The 15,544-nt window shown below is 48.6% G+C and overlaps 1 protein-coding gene across 1 annotated transcript in view; it reads left to right on the top strand.

Moving 5' to 3' along the window:
• Window positions 1-15,544, top strand: part of MSRA (methionine sulfoxide reductase A) — a 1,022,917-nt gene that overhangs the window by 469,170 nt on the left and 538,203 nt on the right. The window contains exon 4 of the mRNA XM_086927997.1: window positions 6,985-7,089. Within this exon, the coding sequence (XP_086784123.1) occupies window positions 6,985-7,089 (105 nt within the window). The remainder of the gene's footprint in view (window positions 1-6,984; window positions 7,090-15,544) is intronic.

The raw sequence follows: 15,544 nt of genomic DNA, 5'->3' as shown, positions 1-15,544 counted from the left end.
GCCATTGTCTCGCCCACCTTCCCTGGGTCTCTTTCCCTGCTTCGTGTCTCTCACCCTCCTCAGTAATTGTTCCTCTGTTCCACCCCTTCGTTCACTCTCGGCTGCTTTCGATCACCCGGATTACTTCAACTGCTTTTACTGGTTTTGTTTTTCCTCCCACTTTGCATTTTGGGTGTGATTTCCCTCTCTGTCTCCCACCTCTCCCTGCCTCTTGTCTCTGCTTTTGGACCCTCAGGGACATCTCAGGCTCAAGGCCTCTTGATCAGGGTCTTGTCGCCTTCTTGTGCAACACTGATGTCGCACCCCCTTCTTCCTATGTAGGCAACTAAAAGGGCACGTCTTATTGTTCATTTATTTTATTGGGCTTCAATAGCAGTGCTCTACGAAAAATACAAGATGTTCGAAGAAATGTGTGTACATTAAAAAAATAAGAGACCTGTGAGACAAAGCCAAACTAAGAATGAGAAAAAAACAATTATATATTTAATAAACATGCGCTGTTCTAAGTTAATGGATTGTTTAATACCATATGAAAGTCTCGGGTCAAGTCTGAACAGAGTAAGACCGAGTCTGGCAAATGATGAAATGAAGATTATGATCCAGTAATCCTGTATCTGGAAACCTCCTGGCAGATGGAATCCCTGTTTGTCAATGTTTGGAGCTGAAGACACATGAGATCACCATCTGCTTGTGATGTCTGAGTCCCCCATGTGGGCAGTTAGTACAGGGTTATGGGCAATGAAGTCCTGACAGCAGCATCCTTGTTCCGAGTGTTGAAGAAACAACAGTGAAGAGACAGGACAACAGAGATAGGAGGTCACCATTCCAAAGACAACATAATGTTGCCAAAACCAAAGATGTCCGAATTTTGAATCCATCATCAGCGCAGAATCAACAGCACTAACAGGTCCAGGGTTTCATTAAAACAAGATGTCCACCCTGATAATTGTGCATTTGCTGCAATATAGCAACCACAACTTTCTTAACAATGTATCCCACACCACCCGTGGAACAGATGGAAGGTGCCGACTGAAGCCGACACGATCAGAGCAGTGGCCTCAGCAATGGCTCTGATGTTTTATTTAATAGGCTCCTGAGAGTAAGTTCTACAATAATGAAGTATATGATATTATTATCCTATTTACAGATAATATTTTCCTTCAACGTATATCATATTCCAGCTCTTGCCATTATTATTAATTGAGGACATTTACATGATCCACTAAAACCTTGAAGTCCAAATTTGGATAAAATAGGTTGAGAGGTTGGCATCATTTACCTTAGTGTTTTAGGGTAAAATAAAATGACACAGCAGGCTTTACAATGTATGTAAGATGGAAGCTGGAGTCAATGTACTTGTTTTAGCATTGGAGCATGAGGGTAATTACATTATGTTGGCGATTGGGGGGGGGGGGTGATTCTTGCTGTACAGTGTTTAGTGGTGGCAGTGTTGTTGCTGGAAGGAAAGTTACTAGGCTTTATTCCAACACCAGTTGAAGCACAAGGAGGGAAAGTGTTGGACTTCATAGGGGTTACATTTACTATTTACAGTTTAAGCAACAATAGGGGAATGTTGGACTTCGGAGGGGTTAGATGTACTATTCATACTCCAGTCTAATCAACAGTAGGGAAAGCGCTGGACTTCGGAAGGGTTAGATTTACTATTTTTACTCTAGTCTAATCAACAGTAGGGAAAGCGCTGGACTTCGAAAGGGTTAGATTTACTATTTTTACTCTAGTCTAATCAACAGTAGGGAAAGAGTTGGACTTCGGATGGGGTTAGATTTACTGTTCCCACTCCAGTCTAAACAGTAGGGAAAGCTTTAGACTTCGGAAGGGTTAGATTTACGATTCCCACTCCAGTCTAATCAACAGTTGGGAAAGCGCTGGACTTCGGAAGGGCTAGATTTACTATTCCCACTCCAGTCTAATCCACAGTAGGGAAAGTGCTGGACTTCGGAAGGGCTAGATTTAATATTCCCACTCCAGTCTAATCAACAGTAGGGATAGTGTTGGACTGGTTGTTGCATTGGGTTGGAATATTACAGAAGAGGAAATAAGTAAAGCACATAATGATCCTCCATATGGGAAAGCTCGGTAGTTAGACAGATGCCCACCAAAATTCTTTGAAATAAACATACCTAAGATTGTTCTATTAAGCAATGTGTTAAAAAACTTTAGGGTGTAGGGATTTATAGCCTGGCACCTTTTCCTCCAACACCAGTCCCCAGTGGTTATCTGTGTCCTACAGGAGAATCTTGCTCTTGCTATTACTTGTCTTAATGATAGTTAAATAATGACCAAAAGAAATGTGTCTTACTCTCCAGAATATTGGAAAAACATATTTATTCCTACTTCTTCTGAAAACATTCAAAACAGCCAATACGTTTTTCAAAGAATCACATTTTTATCAAGGCTACATATAATCCTGACCTAATTTATTCTTGAAATGTGTTGCCCAGAAATGTAAGTGGAATCTATTCGCTCATACAACTTGATTTTTCGAGTCCCCCCAGATCTGATATATATATTATGGGTATCAGGAACAGTAGTTTACTTGCAGAATGTTCCACACAGAAAGCAACTCTATTCCTGATACCCACAGTGGGGAAATGTACAATTTAAAGGTACATATTGGACTTGGGACAACCGATATTGATGAAAAGCAACCGCAACCTTACGTAAAAAGTTATATGTTGATTCAGGACCCTTCAAGAGCATAGCATTTCACTGCTTCACAAAGATCCCCCTTCAGCCAGCATTCTAGATGATGTTGGAACCCTCACTTATGGTAAAAATAAAAACACAACAAGGACATGGAAAACAACAATAAGATTAAGAATCATGAGTCTAAGACAGATTACAATATGCGATAGGCCTTATTCCATAATGGCAGTTCCAATATATGAGTGCTCGGATCCTCAGTTGGTCTAGACCCCTTACCTAAACTTACACCCCCACTCCTAGCTGTAATAGGTTATACCTTTGTAGCCCCCCAGCCCAGTGCCTGTTTTTTTGTCTTTTATTTTGTCCTGTCATTATTCACCTTTTAGAGATAGGATGGTGGGAAGAAGGTTACTGGTGCCCAGTCTTGCCTGGACACTCAAAATCTCCCAAATTAAGCAGTCCGGTGATCATTTCTGGGCTGTCTCAATCAATCCAAGTGTGACTTAACATGTGACAGCACACGCATATCGGAAGGATTGGGTGGTGTTCTCTGCCTCCTTCCAGGTCTTTGCACAGGAACTGGCTGGTGGGCAGGGTTGGGAAGAGTTTAAGGAGAGCTGTTACCTCCTCCTGCTCCTTCCTAGCCACACCCAGCAGCCCAATCCCATTTTTCTGTGGGCAGAGGGAGAGATGTGATGTGGGAGTAGCAGCACAGTTCCCCCAATTCTCCTTCCCACTCTGTCAATAAAAGAAATGAAGCAGGTAGAGGGATTGGAAGGGAAGGGATTATGATTTTTCCAACTCCAGCCTAATTCACACCTCCTGGTTCACTTGTAATGTTGAGGACTGAAGTAGGCGGGTGCGCGGACAAGTGATCGGATTTTCTGAACACGTCATCTGCCAAGATAAATCAATAGTGCTATTTTAACACCCAAAGTTTATAAATTATTTTCTTCTTCTATAGAAAGAAAGTGATAGAAAGACGGGAGAAGCACCTCTTGTGATAAATGGAAAGAAGAGTTAACATTAGGGATGAAAGATGGGTTACATTTCAAAATTAATCCATCATCAAAAAATCTAAAAACATAGGACGACACAACAAGGCAGAAATCTCCCCAATCCTATGAGCAGATGTTGTAGCATAAAAAAAAGACAGAAATCTTGTAGGATAGGAATTTAACATCCACCATCTCCAAGGGTTAAAAGAGAGGACACTGTAAAGATCTCAACACTAAAGGAATGTACCAACCAAGGAGAAACAGCTCATGAAATAGGAACTTGTGACTGAGAAGCTTTTGAAGACTCTTGGCACTAATGTATCATTTTCATTCTGGTATTTCCAAAACTCCTGAAATGCCTTGATAGCAAACCATTGTGACTGTCTTGCAGATAGTGAAAGATTTAAGTGAAAACTATCTAATAAGAATTGTAAGTCTTGTAAAGCTGAAGATAAAGGACAGGGTGGAGCTTATAGATCACGAGAAGAGCATCACATACCAAAAGACACACAGGGACCGATTCACAGAACTAATCTGAGATAAAATCATAAATGTACTACTTTTGGTATTCACAGAAGGCATTTAGTAGTAGAAAAGTTAGGACTCCTAACTTTACTACTACTAAATGCTCTTTGTGAATACCGAAAGTCGTAAAGGTAGGATTATGTCTCAGTTTAATAGTAGTAACGTTACTACTACTAAATGCCTTTTGTGAATACCGAAAGTCGTGAAGTTAGGAATTTGTCTCAGTTTAGTAGTAGTAAAGTTAGGAGTCCTAACTTTACTACTACTAAATGCTCTTTGTGAATACCGAAAGTCGTAAAGGTAGGATTATGTCTCAGTTTAATAGTAGTAACGTTACTACTACTAAATGCCTTTTGTGAATACCGAAAGTCGTGAAGTTAGGAATTTGTCTCAGTTTAGTAGTAGTAAAGTTAGGAGTCCTAACTTTACTACTACTAAATGCCTTCTGCGAATACCAAAAGTAGTACGTTTAGGATTTTATCTCAGATTAGTTCTGTGACTTGGCCCCACAGTGCCTGGAATAAGCTTTGAAGGTAGATAGTCCCTGTGAGTTCTGAAAATTTCAACCAATTGTATTGGGAGACCTTTGCTTAACAAACCTAACCTTTAAACAAAAACCTATACATTTAGGGTAAGAGTGGGAGGTAGAGTTAATGGTCTCGTAGGAAAAGGGAATAATATCAGCACTCAGGAAAGATGAGGAGCAAAAGCTTTCAGTACGGAGAATTAATATTGTTGTGGCCAATAATGACCACCAAGATAACATCCTCCTTCCCCTGTGGTATTTTGTACCACTGGAATAAGAGGAACTGGAGGGATTGCATAAAGTAACCTCTTGAGCTTCTTCAACAGGCGTTCACCTGTGTAGTAGGGCATGGTTTCTGCGAGCAAAGAGGTTCAAATAAGGAGTCCCAAACCTCTTGCATATCTTGAAAGTTGGCTTTGATGATGATAGATGTGTGAAAGATCGACAGCTCCCGCTCAATAGATTTGCCCGTACATTGTGTTTTCCTTTCATGTTTATTGCTGATATGCATAAAATATATTTTCTGCCCATATGGTTACAAGAGTTACCACTTTATTTAGGGTCTTGTATTGAATGGAGAAGTGTGGCTCAATGGTTAGAGCGGCAGACCCTGATGCATAAGTCTAGCCCGGGACCAGGGTTCAATTCCCGCCTCGGCAGGTCTTGGGCTCAATTTCCTCGAACCTGTTAATTCGCGCCTTGGTGCTTATTCTAATCATGGGTCCTACTCTGCAACTCTGGGCAACAGCTTGCTTAATCTCCACAACGGCCCCAACAACGCTAGGATGCCTGGCTTCACCTTGAGGGTAACCAGGAGTGGGCACTTCACAGAGAAAGGCCAGGAAGGGTTCCTCAGTGGTATTCGTACAAGCGCCAAGATGCCTCCAGGTAGTTGTGCGCTATACAAGTACCTCTACATTACCTCTACATTACAATGCTTCCCTTATGGTTAATGTATGCCAATGGTACTCTATTGTGCATTCCGACCAGAATATCTTTCTGATAGATGCTGGTCCTAAACTTGAGAAGGGCTCTGAAGATCGCTATTAGTTCCCTCCTGTTCAACGATCTCATTCTGTCCATTATTGACCATTTGAACTGGCATGGATTCAGATTGCGAGTGCCTCCCCAACCTAGTTGACTGGCACCCATTGTCAACATCAGGTGTTGCTGAAGTTGCATGAGCCCCCTTTGAATTATTACTTTAAATCCAACCGCATGGTGCATTTAGTTCTTCATTCAAAGTTGAAATGTGCTGATTGTATCTCATGGACTTAGGTCTTTTGGACCTATATGGTTGGGAGGATTCTTGCGCTTCCTTGGATCCCCAAATCTAATGAAAGCGAAAATAGGGATCTTAAGGCAGCATCAGTGCTGGTGTGTTGATTCACTGCTGTATCTGAAATATTATTTGTATTGTAATCATGTTTAATGGATATGATGTTTTGTTGATTCAATCCTTAGAAATAAATCCAGGTTCACATTACGTCATTGGTTTTATACATGAGCGTTTTGTCGATGTCATTGGATCATTTTTTTGACCAGCATAAAGATGAAGATGAGTAAAAATAATTCCTCCACGTACATATTCTCCTGGTACATTACATTACCAAGTACCTTGGGGGGGGGGAAACTGGGTGCGCTGTTTCAATATATAGTAAAGATATTCATCGTCAGCTGCACCAGCGACGGAGAGAAGATCCTTGCAAGCCCAAGGGGCAGGGATGGTACCCTGAGCAGGGTCTCCAACCCAGCAGGAGACTCGCCTCCATCTCCTGTGTCCTTGTCCAGGGGACAGGAAACAAAACAGGAAGATTCTGGGAATGTCAACCCCTTTGTGGCACCCAGTAGGGTGGACAGAGCTTCAATTTTCTGAATTTTCTGATTTGTTTCTGTCTTGGAGGTGGATTCACCTCAAAAGTAATGACTGGGACGAGGGCGGTAGAGGTACATTCTTTCAGTGCACGAATATAAAGTCAGTGTCACAGGTGAACATTCTGTTTGTGCTCACATTTGTGCTTATTTTACAAGAGACGTAGCTTGAATTGCAAGCCATAGAAATACTACTGCTGACTAACAAAACACAAGACTAACAAAACACAAGGTCGCCCATTCAGAACATGGAATGTAGAAAAAAACCTGTCCTAATGGAACATGGAATTGGCACCGAAAGAAAAGCGCAGTTATCAGTCATTTGAGGCAGCGCGTTTAGGTTCTGCTAAACAATTATAATATCTTTATTAACCGTATTGTGTTGTCTCTTTTCAGGGAATACAGGCCACGTCGAGGTGGTACGAGTAATCTACAGGGCGGAAGACATCAGCTTCGAGAAACTGCTCAAGGTCTTCTGGGAGAATCATGACCCGACACAAGGTAGAGTGATGAGCGAGCCGGTATTTAATTATCTAACTAATTACAGCTGGGATAATTAGTGTTTGCGCTGCACAGGAGAGATGAACCTTGAAATCGCACCGGGGTCCAGAAATATGATTGCTGGAGTGTTATTGATAAAGAGACAAAGCGAGGTGCAGAAATGCAATGAAGCCCCTTCCCTCCCTCCCTCTCCTCTTAAAGCTGCCTGTCGTGTGCGCATGCGCCCACTGAGGTGGAAACAGCCAATAGAAAGCCTGTATCACTGCTGTACAAACCCTCCCTTCTTCTGGGGTCAAGTTGATGTATATTGGAACATGATCTTCAGCAACTTCCAAGTCTGCCATACAAGTTACATAATAATACTTTTTTTTTTCAAATAGTAGTGTTAAAGCCAACAGGTCTGACGTTGCTGGCTTTTTGCCATTGCTTGTGAATGTTTTTTGTAAAACTACAAGGGGACTACTTTTTGTGTGTATACGCATGCCCAAAAGCAGAATGTAGTTACTCACACACCGCCGCCTGGTTATCAGATTGCTAATGCATAGCATTTTTATGGCTTCAGTGTGCGTAAGAGTGACATTGTGTTGCCAAGTGAAGTACCACTTTATCTTGAGTAAAACCAAGTGGTGAAGTTTCAGTAAAGAGATAAATACCTGAAATGGCCCTGTTTTTACGAATGAGAAGCTTTACATAATGCAATGTATACAGCATTCACTGAGCTTTCATCTGCAGGCAATGGGCGCCGAGTGTTGGGAAATAGAGCTTTACTGACGGAGCACAGAGCTTGGCGCAGGTCGGGCAGAACTGGCCATCACTAGATGCGTCCTGGACCCTTGAGGCCTGCAGTAAAGGGTGCGGACAGGAAGCACGAGACACAGGCTCTTACTCAGACACTAAGGACCATCATGAGGCCTTCACTCAGGGAACAGGCAGTGCAGCACAGGCCTAGATTCTGACACTAAGGCCACCACTGACCCCTGAGGGTGCAGACACAGAGACACAGGCCATCCTCTTATTGGCATTTCATTGCTTTGGGGTTGTTTTTCTGTAAATCCTGACAGATATTAAATGCTGTTCTTAAGTGTGTGTCGTGGGTGAAACATCAGATTGAAGTGCATTTTATGAGGTTTTGAATCATGTCTAACGTATAACGAGGAGGAGGGGCAAAAAGCAAAATCGGAAAAAACTAAGGACGTGTGATGCATGGACAATAGACTTGCAAGGACAGAGCATGCCCAGCGTACATGCCAATCCGATTAAAAAAAAAATAAGGACAGCACATGACAATTGGATAAAAAATTAAGTTAAAATAAAGATTAAGTTGGGTAATTGTGATGAATCTTTTTTGACTACAAGGCCATTGGGTTAACATTCCTGCATATCTGTAATACAACTTTACTTATTTTCATAATGACGTTTGTGGAATGCCAATACCTGTCGGATACAAAAAAAGCTAATAAAAAACATTAAAAAACACGTTTACGATGCAAGTAGCGGACAAAAGTATGAAAACATTAACAAGCATTTACAATGCAACGGTTTCGCCTTTGGAGAAGTTTACATTGCCAAAGGTTTAACCTCTCGCAAATGTGAGAACTATTGTACCCTACGGACGACCTCAGCAGACAGCAATTACTACCACACACACACACACACCCAGACCCAGCCCCACACACCCAGAGCCAGCCACACCCAAAGTTCCCCCCCCCCACACACACACAGGAGCAGTCACACACACACACACACACACTGGAGCAGTCACACACACACACACACACACACTGGAGCAGTCACACACACACACACACTGGAGCAGTCACACACACACACACACACACACTGGAGCAGTCACACACACACACACACACTGGAGCAGTCACACACACACACACACTGGAGCAGTCACATGCACACGCACATACTCTGGAGCAGTCACATACACACACACCCAGGAACAGTCACACACACACACCCCCAGGAGCAGTCACACACACACACCCAGGAGCAGTCACACACACACACACACACACCCAGGAGCAGTCACACACACACACACCCAGGAGCAGTCACACACACACACACAGGCGAAACCTAAAAACCTCCCGCCCATGCTCATTACTTGATAAACAGTACCACCTCCGCCCTCCTACTTGCATTGACAGAATATCACAATACATTTTTTCATACCATGTTACATGTATCCCCAAGTTTTGGTTCATCCACATGAATCTCGTGAACCTACCAGGCACTTTAAGAGAACGTATTTACACCGGACACCAGGGTTGGGGGGAGATTCATTTCTATTTAAAGGAGTCCGGAGCACCTACCCAGCAGTATTTCTTCCTCCTGTGACCGCCTGTTTACACCCCGAGGCTCGTGCTACGGTGAGAACACAGGGCAGCACATAGTATTAAACCTAGGCAGTGCACACTTCAAAAACGCCAGAATAAGGGACACCGGGCCTTTAAATTCATACCAGTTTCTTGCACGTTTCTGTATACAATTCCATACAAGTAAGGCAAGAAAATGCCCACGCATGGGAATTTTGAAAGTCTGGTTTGATTACAAACGCATCTAAGTGCTACACATAAAAATAATGTTTCAGTAAGACTCGGAAAACAACGAGGGGACCAGGAGATCTGAAAAACAGGCATGTTAAACGTGAATAAAAACAGAATGCACAAGTTCCAATAGCTTTACCATCTAAGACTGGCCAAAAGACAGTCACCCGAGAAATCCCCAGAGAGACCTGCTTCAAAGGAGGATGAAAACACAGCACAGCAGCGAGGGAAGCGGGCAACACTCCCACTGGGGGAGGCAGCCTCTGGAGTAAAAAAAAAGTGAGGACAAATTCAGACGCTATGTTTTCAAGTCGTTTGAAAACTGATACTAAAAGGTCCTGTCGTGCATTTTCTGAGCACCAGAATTTCCCTTAAACCTGCTACCAACACTAGCCTCCCCGTTACAGAAATGTGCTTTGAGGGGAAAAAACGAACAAACAAAACATTTTGCACTGCCCACACATCCGAACACTGAATCAACTTCTTACATTAGAAAGCAAAAAGCACAAAAGGTAAGGCAGTTTTAGACAGCTCCGAGCAACTCTCTCCATAAACGTGAATCAGACTGGAGACCACTGTTTTGTAAGTGTCCAGCAACAACTGGCCGTGGGTGAAAAACTGTCCATTAAATAGGTGCAACCAGTTCGCCGCACATAAACCGCATGTGCTGCTTTAAGACTTCCACCCAAACGAAACCTACAAACTAAAGATGGTCTTAATTAACAAGAATCACCAATTACAAACACATTTCTTAGATTGGAAGTTACCATTAGTTTGTCATTTCCCATGTTCTTGTGTAGTGCTACCCATGTTAGTACACTCCTCCTTTGCATCACCAGAGGTACAGGCGAAAACAAAGACACGGACAGTGGGCGGGAGGTGGCGAAAAGAAAGGCACGGACAGCGGGCGGGAGGGGGGCAAAGACACGGACAGCGGGCGAGAGGGGGGCGAAAACAAAGACACGGACAGCGGGCGGGAGGGGGGTGAAAAAGACACGGACAGCGGGCGGGAGGGGGCGAAAACAAAGACACGGACAGCAGGCAGGAGGGGGCACAACTTACCTCATAAAGGATAGAACAAACAAACAATTCAGGTCCCGGGCCGGCAGCCAATCACAGCGCGGCCCGGGAATGACGTCACGGGGGTGTCCCGGCCGGCGGATTCGGGGGCGTGTTTTTCGCGCTCTCCCCTTCCCATTGGCTGGAAGGTAAAATTCCAGCCAATGAGAAGAGGAGAGGGCGGTACTTAAAAAAAGACACAGAAACGCCCCCGAATCGCGTTTTCACGGGGAAAGCGTGATTGACAGCCACTCTCTTCCAATGGCTAGCCTCCATTTATGGAGCTAGCCAATGGAAGAAGGGGCGGATTCAAGTCCCCCCATACTGTAAACAAAAGTTTTCGCCTGGGCGTAGCCCTGCTTCGCAGAGCTATGGCCAGGTCGAAACCTAAAAAGGCAGATGCAATGCTGATAAGAAAAAAAAATGTTACACATAAAAAAGTTCTCATAAGCACAGTGCTAATAGCGGAAAGACACAAATAAAACCAAATTAATTAGTACTTCGTCAATGCCTCAAAAGAGTGCAAGGAAGGGATGTCATTCGTATGGGAGTTAATTACGAGACTGCAATCTGAAAGAAACACGTTAGTGTTAGATTCCTTACCTTAGAATATCCCCAGGCGTCAGTCTGGATCCGGAAACTTTTGCGTAGCAGTACCCCTGCGCGTCGGTAGGTGTCGTCTGCAGGCGTCCCCTGCGGCTCCGCGTCCGTCGTCGGCGTCGTGCGCCGTGATGACGTCGCTGAGGTATATAGACGCCGCCTCCGCGCGCTGACGTCAGTTCTTCTTTTTTCCGCGCCAGTAAGCGCAGATCCAAAGAGCAGTACTCCGGTCTTTTGACCAACTTTGTTATAACTTCTATCTCTTTTTGGTGCCTGGTAGGATGCCTGGTTTCAAGAATTGTGACGGGTGTGACCGCACGATGTCGGTCACGGACCATCACCGACTCTGTCTCCGGTGCCTGGGCCCCGACCACGACGTGGACGCCTGCGTCGACTGCCGGGCTCTCACTGGCAAGGCTAGACGGGAGCGGTCCCGCAAGCTGCTTGAGCTCCGGGTGTCGGCCCGCGTCGGGAGCGGTCCCGGTCCGGCCGGAGGTCCAGGGAGCGTTCGAGGGAGCGGTCGCGGAGCCGCGCCGAGCGCTCCGGAAGTTGTCACCATTTGTCGGGCTCCTCAGGTAAGAAACACAAGAAGTCGGGGCGTCGTCATCGTACCCCCGTCTCCCCCCGACGCTCGCGCGACGCGGCCGGGGGTTCGGGTGACCCCAACTCCGCGGCTCCGCGAGAGTCGCCGGCGCGGCCTGCCCCATACCCTCCGGTCCCTGGGCACGGTGCGACGCCTGAGGAGATTGAGGCGTTCCTCATGGCCATGAGGGCGCTCAGTTCTCCGACGGGGCCTACGGCGCCTTCGGGCCCAGTGCTACCGTCCGGGGGCCCTGGCGGGTCGGGTGTCCCTGGCTTGACGCCATCGGGTGCTTCGGCCCCGGTGCCGCCGACGGCTCCGACCCCGGCGCCGCAAGGGCCTTCGGGGTCGACGCCGGCTGGCCTACCGGCTGGTCCGGCGCCGATCCCATCGGGGTTACCCCCGACGCCGCCCCCGCGCGGCGCCGGTTCTCCTGTGCCGGCTTCGGCCGGCGCCGGGGGTCCGGCGCCGGCTCGGGGCGGCGCCGTCCCCATTCCTTCCCCGAATCCGGACGCGGAATCAGACCGGCGTCGATCGACGCCGGGCTCGACGCCGATGGGGCCTGTGAACCCCGAGGAGCCGGTCTACATCGTTGACTCCGAGTATGGAGATGATGAAGAGTATGGGGAAGTTTGGGAGGGGTCTGAGGACCCTCTGTCACGTGAGTGCCAGTATGACCCGGACTAGACAGGTGATTTGGGGGACACCAGTGGTCTGGACGACTCTCCTAACCCTGGCTTTGTCTCTCCTCCTTCCGTGGCGTCGGAGGAGGGAGCTGCATATTCAGTGGTGCTGATGAGGGCTGCCAAGGCCTTACACCTTGAGCTCCCCGTCGCGGCCGTGAGGCCTAACATCCTCACTGAGGTCTTCAAACCGCAGTCATGCCCACAGGAGCCACTGCTGCCGTTTAACGAAGCCTTGTCAGACGTTCTGTTGGGCACGTGGTCCAGGCCCGCTTCAGGTTCGCCTGTTGATCGGAACGTGGCCAGGCGCCACCGTCCTTGTCCGGACGACCCCAAGTTCCTGTCCACCCATCCCACCCCCGAGAGTCTGGTGATCCAGGCCTCTACCTCCCAGACCGCATTCCCGTCGGCCCCGCCCGATCGGGAATCCAAGAGGTATGACCAGTATGGTAAGAAGGTCTTCTCGTCCCTGAGTCTGGGACTGCGGTCTTGCAACACCGCATGCCTCTTGGGCCGCTACACCCACTCTGTGTGGGACACGGTCGCGGAACTGCTGCCTGAATGCCCCATGGAGGTGCGGGCAAAGCTCGGCAAGGCTGTGGCTGAGGGCCGAGACGCAGCTAAATATTCCATACGGTGTGGTCTTGATACGACCGACTCGCTGAGCAGAGCTATGTCAACGACGGTGGCGATTCGTCGCCACGCCTGGCTGAGATCCGCCAACTTTTCGGCAGACGTCCAAAATGCCTTGATGGACATGCCGTTCGATGGCTGTCGCCTCTTTGGTGACAAGGCGGACCACGCGCTGGAACGCTTCAAGGACTCCAGGGTCACGGCCAAGTCCTTGGGTCTTTCGACCCAGCGCCAGCAAACGGGTTCGTTTTGCTCCTTTCGTGGCCAAGGAAGGGGCGTCCCCACACATGCTGCCAGCCACGCGCCGCAACAATCCTTTCAACGCGGTGGCGGCCGTGGAAACCGCCGCGGCGGCGGTAGGGGTCAACGGCGGGGTCAGGCCACACCTCCCCCCGCAGCATCCGCCTCCAAATCCTCCTTGTCCGTGCTTTCGGCCCCATGTGACGCCAGTGGGTGGCAGGGTTCGCCATCACCACGCTCACTGGCGCACAATCACGTCGGACAGGTGGGTGCTGCAGCTCGTCCGAAGGGGCTACTACCTCCCCTTCGAGACTACTCCTCCAGCCATGCCACCGCAGAACCACCGTGTGTCGGGGGACCACTTGACACTTCTGCAGGAGGAAGTTACGGCCCTCTTGGCCAAGGGGGCCATCGAGCGCGTTCCTGGGCCAGAAGTAGGGCGTGGTTGCTATTCCCACTACTTTCTGGTACCCAAGAAGGACAAGGGGGCCTACGTCCTATCTTGGATCTACGGAACGTCAACGGCTTCCTCCGGAAGGAGAAGTTCAAGATGTTGACTTTGGCTCAGGTCTTGGCTGCTCTTGACCCGCAAGACTGGATGGTAGCGTTGGACTTGCAGGATGCGTATTTTCACATCCCCGTCCTGCCGGCCCACCGGCGTTACCTGCGGTTCACGGTAGGCCAGGAGCACTTTCAGTTTATCGTGCTCCCCTTCGGCCTTACCAGCGCCCCACGGGTGTTCACAAAGGTGATGGCGGTGGTCGCAGCCCATCTGCGCAGGTTAGGGGTTTCAGTCTTCCCCTACCTCGACGACTGGCTGTTGAAGGCGGGCTCGCCCCAGACAGTCGTCCACCACCTTCAGATGACGGCAGACCTCTTGCACGACCTGGGGTTCTCCATCAATGTGCCGAAATCACACCTGTGTCCCTCCCAAAAGCTCCTTTTCATCGGAGCAGTTCTGGACTCGGCGCAGTTTCGGGTTTATCCTCCGGAACGGCGGGTCCGGGATATACAGGCTTTGATTCCCCAATTTTCAGCCGCTATCCCGGGTTTCGGTCAGGTTGACGCTGCGGCTGCTGGGACTGATGGCTTCCTGCATCCTTCTGGTGCATCACGCCCGGTGGCGGATGCGGGCTCTGCAGTGGGACCTGAAGTTTCAGTGGGCCCAGCATCAGGGCAACTTGTCCGACCACGTCTTGATCTCGGAGGGCACTGCGAGACAACTGCAGTGGTGGCTTACGGACCGCGATTGGGTCAGAGGCAGATCCCTCTCCCTTCCCCAACTGGAGCACGTTGTCGTGACGGACGCGTCCCTCCAGGGCTGGGGTGGCCACTTGGGAGAGGCAGAGATCAGAGGCATCTGGTCTCCGGCGGAGTCCCGGCTCCATATCAACCTGTTGGAGCTACGGGCGATTCGTCTAGCACTGAAGGCATTCCTCCCCTTTGTCAACGGGAGTGTGGTGCAGGTGTTCACAGACAACTCCACCGCCATGTGGTATTGCAACAAACAGGGCGGGGTGGGGTCGTGGACCCTTTGCCAGGAGGCTCTGCGCATCTGGCAGTGGCTGGAACGTCAGGGCGTGACTCTGACGGTTCAACACCTGGCAGGTTCTCTGAACGCCAGGGCGGACGAACTCAGCCGTCGGTGCTCGATGGATCACGAATGGCGTCTGAACTCGGACGTGGCGCAAGGCATCTTTCTGCAATAGGGAGAGCCTTGGTTAGATCTATTCGCCACAGAAGAGAACGCGCAATGTCATCAGTTCTGCGCGTTGGAGTTTCCAAGACGGCACTCGCACGGCGACGCCTTTCGGCGCGAGTGGAGTTGCGGTCTGTTATACGCCTTTCCGCCTATACCACTTCTGCCCAGAGTGCTGAAGAAGATCAGGCGCGACCGGGCCCAAGTTATCCTTGTGGCTCCGGACTGGGCTCGAAGGTACTGGTATCCCGAGCTACTCAGCATGTCAGTCGGTTCCCCGATCCGCCTGCCCCTTCAGGAGGACCTTCTGTCGCAGCAGCAGGGGACGGTCCTCCACCCGAACCTGTCCAGTCTCCACCTCCATGCTTGGAGATTGAGCGGCGGCAGTTGAGGCCATTTG

The sequence above is a fragment of the Lissotriton vulgaris genome, chromosome 6, assembly GCF_964263255.1.
Source record: "Lissotriton vulgaris chromosome 6, aLisVul1.2, whole genome shotgun sequence".
NCBI classification, from domain to species: Eukaryota; Metazoa; Chordata; class Amphibia; order Caudata; family Salamandridae; genus Lissotriton; species Lissotriton vulgaris.
Note: the sequence above shows the minus strand (reverse complement) of the source record. Positions and strands in the feature narration are given on the sequence as shown.